We start from the raw sequence: 12188 nt of genomic DNA, 5'->3' as shown, positions 1-12188 counted from the left end.
CGATACTTATAAACTTTAGGAAATTAGCTTTTCATTACAAAGCACCTCCAACTGGCCTCCTCCTCCTCAGTGCCGTGATGGCAATGATTCGGTCGTATGTCACTAGGCTACAACGGGGGATAGAGGGTCTGTCTGCAAAGGAACCAGTCAAATCTCAAGCCAGAACACAGTACTGTGCGTGAGCTGCAAGTCCTTCTAGACTTACATAAGGACACCCCCCCAAAAAAAATCTTAGATAACAAAAACCAACTTATGTGCTTTACTTTCTTTTTGTGGAGCTTCTAGTTGCTATTGGCATCCGAGAGAAATTAATAGTTGCTTTGGCTTTCAAAGCCTTTTTGAAGTATTTAAAAACAGACTGGAGGCTAGAAGAAGGGGCCAAGTTGCGTTCTTCTGTGCCAGCCGAAACCATAGGAAAATCTTTTCTCAAAACAGTAGTTGCGGGTTTATCCAAAGGCTTAGGACTTGTCACCCATTCACGGCAGTGGTGCTTTATCCAGGCTAATAACTGACCGTCATTTCCCAGCTGATGGCCTACATGATGTTCAGAGTCAATAAGTGCAACAGCACACACTTTATTCATCACTTCCCACTTTCTACGAGCAAGTAAGTCCATGAAAACCAACCCTCCATAACCATGAGCAATGAAGACAACATTCTGGCCTTCCGTCTTTGAAATGAAGTGATCCCAAATGTAAGCCACATGCTCTTCTGGGGTGATGCTGTGTCTCTCTGGAACACACTGGGGAGGCTGCTGGAGAGATACAAAGCTGTCAGGTTCAATTGTTTTTAGGGAAGAGGGTTCAATATTTTGTGCCCAAAGGCTTTCCCACTCTTTTTCCATTTTTAGGCCCGCAAAGCTGTCATTGGGGTTTGCCACAATCACACCATAATGCGCCTGTAATGCCATTTGAATGCACGGTATCTGACTTCCCTGGTGAAGGCCATGGTGTAATACTGCCTGCTGACTCCACTGTCCAGCTTGAAAAACCCCATGGTCTTGAAGGAGGGCAAGAAGAGCAGGATGATGATTGGTTAGTGCACTCTCATTCATGAAAAAGAACCTTCTTGATTCTTCATCAGTGTCAAGTGGGATATGTACTTTTTGTAATTTGCAAACTTTCTCCAAAAGTTCATAAATGAATTGTTCAAGCAAATGGCCAAGGGCCTGGTAGCGCTTGATATTTTTTTCAAAGACATCTTCATAATAATTAAAGACAAAAGGCCTTTGTGTCTCCGTGTGTCTCAATACACCTCTGTCATTGAAGTCATACTTCAGTTCTAGGAAATCACACTGCTCAACAATTGTTTGGAAGCTTGGCTCCTGAGTCATTGGTAACCACTGAAAGTAAAAGGAACAAAGATGTACATCAGTATTAAAAAAACAAAGTTAACATTTTTTAAAGTTTTTTCCTCACTTTTCCAGTGGAATTTTTTGACTCTACACAGAACTGGTACTTTGGGAAGTTTGTTGGCTGTCCAAAGTATTCAACCTTTCTAGACTGCTCTCCATCTTGTTCCATTAGCAGCTCGTTTTCTCCTAGTGTTGCTGCGCTGAGATGTGATTGCGTAATTAACGTGTTTTCCTAAGGAGGAGTGACTGCTAGAGTTAACCGTCCTTTCTCAAGAGAAGCCTCTTCAGCGGTTCTTAACCTGTGGGTCGCGACCCCTTTGGGGGTGGAACAATCTTTTCACAGGGTTGCTCGATTAATGATTCATAATAGTAGCAAAATTACAGTTATGAAGTGGCAACGAAAATAATTTTATGGTTGGGGGGCGGTTTGACCAAAATATGAGGACCTGTATTAAAGGATGGAGGCATTAGGGAGGTTGAGAACCCCTGCTCTAGAATAAGACTGATTTAAGTTTAAACCCTCAAACAAACTTGCCATTGAGTTGATCTCTACTCACAGAGACTCTAGGACAGGGTAGAACAGTTCTTGAGGCTGTAAATCTTTACGGAGTAGAAAGCTTCCTCTTTCTCCCATATTCAAACTGCTCACCTTCTGATTAGTAGTCTGATACGTAAGGCACTACGTCAGAAGGGCTCCACTGTTTAATTCCCAATTTAAATTGTATAGCGTGATCCTCGGCAGGTTTCTTATATGAGCTTCAGTTTCTTCACCTTCAACTTCTGAGTTTCAGTTTATTTCTCTCATTACTCTCTCTACCCTGCCTTGTTTTCTTCACAGGAAATATTCCCACCTGGGATACAATTGTTGTAGAGTCTTTTTTAAAATCTCTCTCCCCGACTGGAATGAACACTACATGAATGTAGGAATTGTTTGATTCACAGCTATATCTACTGTGCTTAGAACAGACTCATGTACATAATATGTATATATATATATATATTGCAAAATATGTTTGTATTATCATAAAAATTATGTATATATTTTAATGAATAAATGTAAAATAGGGCCACCACCATATACTTCACAAGGCTGTTGTGAGAATTAATATCTGTAAAAGTCATCGAACATAGTTCTTTCATACACAGGACAAACCTATTCTTTGAGAAATGGGAGATAAAAAAGATTATCTTATCTAACCTTGCTTTTCACTTTACATTCTGATTTTTATCCACATGAATAAATGTAGTCCTAGTTTATAATTTTATGCATTCATCACATTTGACATTTTTGGGTCATATGAACATCTTTCATTTCACCGGCTATTGTTGAATTGTCCTCCCCAAAGAGGAGGAGAGTGTGTTGTAGAAGTTGGAGTGGATATGTAGGTTCGTAAAGAAAAGTAATAACAAAAATAAATAAATCAATCAATTAAAAAAAAAGAAATGTAATAATCTCTGTTTTAAAAGTGTGTTTGTAAAATACTAAATAGAAAGAAAAATATTCACACAAAAAATATTCGCTCAGATGCTCTACTGAAAACTGCCTTTCTCTGTACTAAAAATAAAGAGGATACAAAATTTTAAAGCATGAGCAAGGCAATGAACCTCGCACTGTAAACCTTTCCCCAATCCACAACAAGTTAAAACAAAAAACAAACAAGACTGAAAGGACAAGGTCAGGGCTGTGGGGTGTACTGGGTAAAGCTTCCCAATGAAATTCTCCTAGGACAGCCATTGCTACCCTCAACGAATGAGCAAGTCCATTGCTGTAATGGAAAGAAAATATTCCTTGCTGCAAATTTCTTAACCTTTTTCTCATCAATGCAGTTTTCAATCTTAAAAACCTTCTTCCTACAATTATCCTGTGCCCTCAGAGAAAATTTTATCAATTACCCTTTTGGCATCCCCAGTATACAATTATATGTGTATAAGGCACGAAAGGAAAAAAAAAAAGCAAGCAAATAGCTCTCCTCACCCCCACCTCCCTATCCTTTTGCCTATGGTTCTACAGGAAAGGATGAAGAAAAGTCCCAAACTAATTGCCATCAAATTGATATTCAACCATAGTAAACCAATATAGGATTCCCAAGGCTATAAATCTTACGGGAGCAGGTAGCCTCTTCTTGTTCCCACAGAGCAGCCGGTGGGTTTGAACACTGACCTTGTAGTTAGCAGTCCAATGCTTATCCAACAGTGCCACCAACCAGGGCTCCTGAACCTCTTCTCAGGAAAGACTAAAAGGGTTGTATTTATTTCACCTGAGACAGAGACACATATAAACTTGAAGAAGTCTTGGACTTCCCCAAAGTTAATAAGAGTGATTAGGTAGGCCAAGTTTCAAAAACAGTTCAGTGAATTATTATAAGGAAAACTTCTTATTGGGTTTTCCAGTTTGTGAAGCCCAGAAGGAGTAGAGGCACAGAGATAAGAACTGGCGCAAGGATTTATAGTTGAGGTAGGGGTGGGGGTTGGAAGACAGGGAGGGTGAGGGGGTTGAGGGAGCAAACAATGCATGTAGGAGGGGGGAGGGAGCGAGTACTCTCTTGAACTAATGATGGTTACACAACTCAGTTTAAAAGTGATTTAACGATGGGGGTTGGGGGTGAGAAAATGTTCTAAAATTGATTGTGACAATGATTGTACAGCTCTTCTGGTCTTGATTGAACTATTGAATTGTATGATAGGTGAATTAAATGCCAATAAACTGCTTAAGAAAAAAAACAAACCCTTGTTACGACCACAAAATCAAGAAACAGAACTTTGCCATCTACTCTAAAAGTGCTCTCTTGTAAAGACAGCCCTTCTCCTCCCTTCAAAAGTAGTATTTCCCCTGACTTTTATACCATCTTGTATTTCTCTATGGTTTCATCTCTCAAGGTGCATCCTGAAACCTATCATCTAGTTATGTCCTTTTTAAAAACCAGCTATGTCTGGGGAACACATAGATTCTTAAGTCTCACTATCATTAGACTCTATCTTAATAGATCTTAGGTGGAACCTGGAAACAGATAATTAAAACAAAACAAAACACTCTTGTGTGATTCTGACAGCTAGATTTTGGCTTCGCTGGTTTTGTGTATTCCTAGATCCGAATAAGACTTCATTTGGACTACTCATAGCTAAGTACCAGTGTGTCAGTGGGTACCAAAGAATACATGATAAAGAAAGTGAAACTGTCAGAAGCCTTGTGTATTAGTCTGGGTACTTTAGAGAAACAAATCCACAGCAACTCATGTATAAGAGAGTTTTATGTAAAGAAAGTGTGCATCACGAAAACATCCCAACCCAATGCTGCCCAAGCCCACAAGTCCAACATTAACCCATTAACCCAACACCAGTCCACAAAGTCCTCCACCTCACAAAACAGAGGCAATGATGCCGACTGCAGGAGGAAAGCTGAGTCAGTGAACGAACAAGCATCTCAGCACTAGCAGGGGTCTCCACACAGCTGCTCCAGCACCCAGGGCTGCATCGGGATAGGTCCATATGGCTTCTCCTTAGGGATGTCTTGTAGGAAGTCAATCTTGCAAGCAGAAGCAGGGAACTGCTAAGGCAGCTGCACCCTGGTGCGACCAGACCACCGCAAAACAAGGGACCCGAGAGCTAGAAAGGCAAGGCTCACCACCCATTTATCCCTCTGCCTTTCAATTAGCCCCACATGTGATTATCGGCCAGGTTGGCACAATTAACTAACTCACCTTGTGGGGCGAAGGGGGGTCCCCAACAGATCATTACAGGCCTGGTAGGCGCAATTGTACAGCAATAATAAGTAAAGATTATAGTAAAGTCATTGAGAGCATGAGAGGTAGAGGATAGATTGGAATAACGGAGTCAGACACATTTCATGGTAGCATGCTCACCTCAGCCCCGCTTGGTGGTCCTCGTGGGGGGAGCCCAGCCACGAGAACAGGAGAGCCCCCACTTTATTGCTAACCAAGGGTTATATCTCATTAGGGGGACATGATTACAGGTAACCACACACGTCACAGGAAGGGGCAGTACAATAGGCATACACATTGTAGGAAGGGGATCTATGATAGGCTTAAGTGTAACAGGAAGGGGATGAGCTAGGGGTGTGCCCATAGGAATGGGAAGGTCTAGGGATATACATGTGACAAGATGGGTGGACCCTAGATTCATGATGGCAGCCTAACCTCGTCATCCTTGGGCGGGTTTGACCTCTCTGGGGTCTCCTACAAGGAAACAGACAACTATCAGAAGGGAGTGGGCCCTACTAGTTGTGGGATAAAGAGTGGTGTCTGCTTGCTCTAGATGGCTACTCCTGATGACCTCCAAGTGTATGGTCATTCGCAAGCAGCTAAGTCTAGCATATATTTGGGGAGACAACTTGGGAGAAATCCTTCTGTTTCCCATAAAGCCTTAATTTTACGTAATAGTAACACAGAATTCACGATATTTCTCGTTAAGATCAATCAACTCTATTACATGGTTTATAGACACAAGCAAACATTTAAAGTGGAATACTTCAAAGATAATACTGGTATACACAGGATGCCTGAGCTCAGCCCCAGGGCCAACCTAAAGTTTGAGGCTCCTAAGAGCCTTTAAAAGGTTAACCATTAAAAGGTTAGAGATTTAAGGAGAATTCTGCAGGAATATTATGCCCTCTGAGGCAAAATACTACTGCTACTCAAGCACCTTGAAATCCTGCAGGCTTTTTGATTTGATGGCAGTGAGTTTGGATTTTAAGACTATTCTCTGACGGTAGGATAGTTCCAATTGCTGACAGTGTTAAAAAGGAGGAGGTTTTTGGTCCCAAACCACTGGTATATATCTTTTCAGGACTCACATGTCAACGATGGATTTATTTATACATGGAAAAAACACTTCCTGCATATCAGAATGATTTTGGTGGTTTCAATCTCATTTAAACATAAAAGCAATCAACGACTAAGGAAAACGAGGCAAATAACAAACCTGGCCCAGGGCTCCAAGTGTCTTTGTAAATGTATGCTTCCTTAGAACCTACAGCAGGTGACTTGCTGACTGCAAGGTGGAAACCACCTGCCTCTCCAAGGGAGAAAGCTGAGGCTTCCGTCTTGAAAGCTCACCGGGAACCACCACTCCTTCCTCTACAGTTGCTCTGAGACGGGATCACTTTGATGGCAATGAGTCTTTGGTTTTTAGTTTGGGAATTCAAGATTGCTCATTTTAATTTTAAAACAAATTTTGGGAGGTCAAGATGACCATCGACACCTGTTTAAATTGTACTTAACGTTAATTCATTTGTGATGAAAAAGTCCTTTTGTAGATTTCATTTAGCTCTACAGAGAAAATTAATCAACGGGTAAACAAGGGTGGAAAGCTTTCACTCTGCCAGTATGTCTTGGGACATTAAAACAGTATTCACTGCTTAAAACAAAAATACGCTGAATATTGTGTATATTCTCATCACTAACAAAAATAAAATAAAATAATTTTTAAAATGCTCAATTAAAATCCTAACACCCAAAGCACTGAATGCCTAACTTCAAAGTGTCTCCCTCCCTGCCATCAGTCTACTCCAGTTCATAGGTCCCTGCAGGGCAGAGTAGAACTGCCCCGTGGGTTTCTGAGACTAACTTTTGATGGGAGTAGAAAGCCTCATTGGTCTCCTTTGGGGTAGCTCCTGGTTTCGAACTGCTGACCTTTGAGTTAGCAATCAAACATGTAACCCAGTAGGCCTCCGGGGCCCCTTTTATAGTGTCCAGTACCCAGCAAATAACCACATCAATTAAGATCAGGCTAGTCAATCCTGTTCTATTCCTACAAAATTCTGGGTTGATTAATTTTTAATTTAAAATTATTTAAAATGTAAAACTTCTGTACAGTGTTTGGCAAATATACATAAAATAATCACATTATACCCAACACAAAATAATTCTCTTTTTTGGATGTGTCTTTTAAAAAACAAGTTATTTAAAAGTACTAACATAAAACATCATAAAAATGTCTAAAAGTAAAGTGAGTTGTCAAATAACTTCCTTAGAAGAACCAATGAAATTAACAACATTATAATCCTTGAGTCATTTGCAATATTGGTTATTGTGCAGGAGAAGCTGTTAGGCTAAAACAATAAACAAACAAATGTGCTTGACACAATGGATATATGTGTGTATTGCAATAAGAGCTGTATGAGCTCCCAATAAAATGATTAAAAAAAACCCCCAACAATAAACAATACTATTTGTTAAAAGCAAACTTAAAATTCTTTTTTTAAATCATTTTATTAGGGGCTCATACAACTCTCACAATCCATATACACATCAATTGTGTAAAGTGCATTTGTACATTCATTGCCCTCATCAATCTCAAAACATTTTCTCTCCACAAACTTAAAATTCTTGAGCCTAAAAGTCATCTATCATATATGGTATTCAAAACCAGTTCCAATTCAAAAAACAAACTGGTTCACCCCTCTTTGCTAACACAAATATTCAATTTGGCCAGATATGTTTTAAATATGATATGTTTGGCCAGATATGTTTAAAATATGATACATTTGCAAGCTGAATAATTTGATTAACTTTTAATAATTTCATTTCCTGTAAATAGTATCTTAGTGCCGACGCTTAGGAACTACTTTAATGGAAAGCTGTTTGGCAGACAGAGTGAATTACTTCTACTTAAGCTTTCTCTTGCTATGTTACCGTTTCTCACCTCGATCTCTGTCTCTTGCCCTTCTTTTGATCCTCGCTTGATAATACTGGCTAAGAGTTAAACTCCGCTGGTTCTTTATTTATTTTACTCCGTTGGTTCTTCAGTCAGTTAATTTTTTCTTTTCTTTTTTTCCGTCAGTTAATTTCGTTAGTTAAAAGTTGATTTAAACTTCAAATTTCTTTTGGTAATCAATGTTACCATTTATTAAACAGAAATAAACTGGTGCCTCTAAATAGAATCATTAGAGTGAATTTCACTTTTAGTTTACTTCTAATTCAGCATTTATTCTGTTAGAATGAAGATGTGTGAGAATGTACAGGGGGGCTCTACTCATTTGAGTGGCACCCAATAAGTAACGGGTTTTGGTTTGATGAAGGATTTACTATAGGCTCTCTGGGATCTCTTTGGGTTTGGACGGTTCCATTATCATTTTGCTTCTGATTAGAGTGCTCTGGTGAATTTTGTTAAACTTGTGATTAAAGCTTTGTTGTTAGGTGCCTTGTGTCGGCATCAGCTTTTAATAATTCTAGTATAACAGAACCAAAAGTTGCCTGGCCCCAAGCCATCCTCACAATAATATTTCGGTCTGCAGCCATCCACTACTGCAGCCATGGTGCCAATCTATTTTGTTGAGGGACTCCTTTTTTTTGCTGACCCTTTACTTTACCAAGTATGTCTTTCTCTAGGATGGCCCTCCTGATATGTGCAGAGTAAGCAAGAGGAAATCTTACCATCCTAACTTCCAAGGAGCAGTCTAATTGTATTTCCTCCAAAATAGATTTGTTCAGTCTCCTGGCAGTCTTTGGTGTATTCTGCTTTCCTCACTAATAGATAGTTCAAATGCATCAATTATTTTTCTTTACATATTAATTCGCATTCATATATATGCCAAACTCATAGCAACCCACTGTTGGGTTTCTGCCACTGAAAATTTTTGCAGGAGCAAACACCCTCATCTCTGTCCCTCAGAACTGGCTAGTAGACTTGAAACACTAACCTTGTAGTTAGCCGACTAATGCCTAACTCGCAGTGCCACAGGGGCTCCTACATAGGTCCACCTATGGCTAATGAGAGATTTTTGTAAGCTGAGGAGTCTATGAAAAGGTTTAAAAATTTACCAAGAAACCAAACCTGTTGCTGTGAAGTTGATTCCCATTCAAAGTGAGTTCCTAGGGCAGGGTGGAACTGCGCCATGAAAATCCCAAGGCTTTATGGTAGCCAACCATCAGGGAACCCAAACTGCCGACTTTCAGGTGCTTAACCATTGCGCTACCAGGGCTACAATTTCAAAGGTAATCAAGTGTAAAGTACCAGGAGGCACGTTCCAGGTCTATGTAATAAAATGCTAGTTTGACAAATCCCAGTTGACAGCCAGCCTCTTTCCATAACCGGCTCATTTTATACTGGGTTACAAGTTGAGCTGCTAACCCAGAAGGTTGGCAGTTCCCCTGTCCCCTGGGGAGAAAGAGAAAGTTTTCTACGCTGGTAAAGACTTACAGTCTTGGGGACACCCACGGGGGCAGTTCTACTCTGTTGTATAGGGCCCTCCTGAGTCAGAATGACTCAATGGCAGTGAGGTTTTTAAAGCTTTTTTGGGGGTGGCTTTTAAAGACGTGAAGTTTGAGTTTTAAAAACATCGTACCATAGCATTGCATTTCTTCTTCATCCACCGACCTAGTTAAACTACAACCAGTAGGGACAGGCCGAACTTGGGTTACAAATGAGATTCTTGAGGTCAAGTTTGTATGGAAGTTAGCACAGGTGCAAGCGGTTCTGGCTTAGCCCAATTTTAGTGCAAGCTTCTACTTCGTTCCCTACAGGGTTGCTGAGTCTGAACAGCAGTTTTGTTTAAAGCAACAAAGGCTCGAAGCCTCCACGATGCAAAGGTGCATGTGCAACAAGAGTTGGTGACTGTGGAAAAAAAGCTTGTGGCGAGGGGCGAGGGATGCGGTTTGTTCCTTTGTTTCCAAGTGCCGGTCAATTTACATAACAGTAAAGGGAAAGTACGAGCGCGTTGCAACCCGGAGACCAAATATATATTTAAAATAATTTGTTTGGGGGCTCGAGACGATATGTGACTTTGCAGTCTTTACTCTTTAAGGTTGAGGAAGTGCACCGAGGACAAAGACATAGGAGAGGCCGTGAAGAAATGAATGCTGCAAAGAGAGAGCGTTTTGGTCATTGTAGGGGGCTACCTCGCGAGATCCAGGGAGCTGGAGAAAGCGTTTGAGTTTCCCACTTTAATTTGTGGTCAACCCAGGTCAGAGCTTTTAAGATCCGGGTGACAATTTCGCCCCAGCCTCCCTTTCTCATAGGGCCAGACGCCAACAGCCGCTCTCCAGACGCGCTCAGCGGAGCCAGCGCACAGCGAGACGCCCCCCCCTCGGGAGGGCACTTCCGGGCGGCGGCGGGAGGGGCTGGTGCATTTCCGGTCGGAGCCCGGAGACGGCTCTTGCGCAAGCGCAACTCGCGCTTTCCTCTGTGTGTGTTTTTTTCTCCCTCCCCTCCCCCATCCCCCCGCCAGAGGGGTCTCGAGGTGACAGCGACGGCAATTGCGAGTCCAGCCGGAGGGGGAGAAGATGGACAAGAGGAAGCCTGGGCGACGTCGGTCCTCCTCCGGTGAGAAAGGGTCGCAGGAGGGCTGAGCATGGGGTCTCTTGCTCTGGGCAGATGGAGGCTGAGGCGGCGACGGGCGCAGGGCCCGGGGTCGCGGGGGCGGGGGACCGGGACGCGCACAATGGAGGCTCTGGAGCCTCCTCCGCGCCTCGAGCGCGACAGTGCCCGGGCTGTCACCGGCGCCTCGGCGCCTCGGCCCCTGGACGCCCCCCTCACTCTCCTGCTCCCGCGAACTCCCCGGGAGGCCCCGGCCCTCCGGGCTGGCCTGCGGCCCTGCGGCCACGCCTTCCTCCTCCTTGCTCCCGTGCTCCCGTGCTCGCGGTGCCCGACCCCGCTTTCCTCCGGCCTTAGGGTGCTGGGCTCCCCACCCCCACTCGGCGGCGGGGAGGGCGGGGCTCGCTCCCCGCGGGGTCCCCCCGTAACGCGCACCGCCGCGTCGCCGCTTTCCCTGCAGGCCGCCCCAGCGTCTCCCCGAAGCGATGGAAAGGCCGAAGGGTGAAGTTGGGGTTTAGCTTCTCCTCGGTTTTGTTCATTTGTTTGAGATTGCTTTGGGGGCTTGAGTGACCCATCTTCCATTTGGGGGCCATTGAAATCCTGGGCGCACAGGCGTGGAGTCGCCAGGCGCGAGGCTCCCGGGCGAGTTTTGTGCAGCGTCGGGCCCAGCCAGGGCCCGAGTGCCCGCGTGCACTTTCAGGACCGGAGGCGCGGACCAGGGCTTTAGCTTTTTTAGTACGTGTAGCGTACCCCGATGACCCTGCAGAATCAATTGTTCCTTCCCCCATCATAGCTTATTTTAATAGAAACCGAAACCAAACCCTTTGTCGTGCAGTCCATGCCCATTCCCTCCTAGGGACCCCGTAGCGCAGAGTAACACTGCCCTGTAAGGTTTTTAAGGCCGAAATCTTTATGGAAAGGAGCCTTGTTAGTGCAGTCGCTAAGCTTTGGGCTGAACTTGGGGTTTTGTGAAAACGGAGGCAGTCTGCTTTTGTGAAGTTAACCTCCTTCATTGTTAGTTTAATAGCCCACTGCTTTAACCCCCCAGCTACGAGCTGCTGTGTTTTTTTAACTCCAGATTTATTCAAGAGTGCCCAAAGACAGTGCACCTCAAACTTTCTCAGCCTTGACTGTAAAGGCCAGTGAATCTGGGTCTCTAGGGTACTACTGCTTGAGGCAATCAGCTGAAGGCCTGAAAATCCTTTGCATGAGCAGTGTTAATTCGTTTTTTTGTATATTTTGTATATTTTTTGCCTTTAAAAATGAATGTATGATTGTGTGTACATATGTATTTGCCTCTATATTAATGTCTTAGTAAGCTTTTAAGTAAAGTCTTAATAAACGTTTTCTCTTTAGGCTTTCCAAGTTCCCAGAAATGACCATGTCAGAAAAATGCCCAATGTTTAGCTAGTGTCATTTGTGTCCCTTCTCATAAGACTTGAACAGTAATTTCACTTCAGCTTGAGAGCCACAGTTTTCTGGTGTCTTTGATCAGTAAATGCCTTTGGTCATGCTTTCGTATTTTTTTGGCATTCAGGGGGCAAGATAACAAGTAATAAGGTCC

At 43.0% G+C, this 12188-nt stretch overlaps 1 protein-coding gene across 1 annotated transcript; it reads right to left on the bottom strand.

Moving 5' to 3' along the window:
- Positions 1-206: 206 nt before the first annotated feature.
- LOC101644783 (putative protein FAM172B) lies at positions 207-1333 on the bottom strand. The gene has a single exon (XM_013005642.2). It carries the CDS (start codon positions 1331-1333, stop codon positions 260-262), a length of 1074 nt encoding a protein of 357 aa, XP_012861096.1. The 3' UTR covers positions 207-259.
- Positions 1334-12188: the final 10855 nt, after the last annotated feature.

The sequence above is a fragment of the Echinops telfairi genome, unplaced genomic scaffold (assembly GCF_000313985.2).
Source record: "Echinops telfairi isolate 266 unplaced genomic scaffold, ASM31398v2 ScPeMD7_6;HRSCAF=24_0, whole genome shotgun sequence".
NCBI classification, from domain to species: Eukaryota; Metazoa; Chordata; class Mammalia; order Afrosoricida; family Tenrecidae; genus Echinops; species Echinops telfairi.
This window is presented reverse-complemented; position numbering and strand designations above follow the sequence as displayed.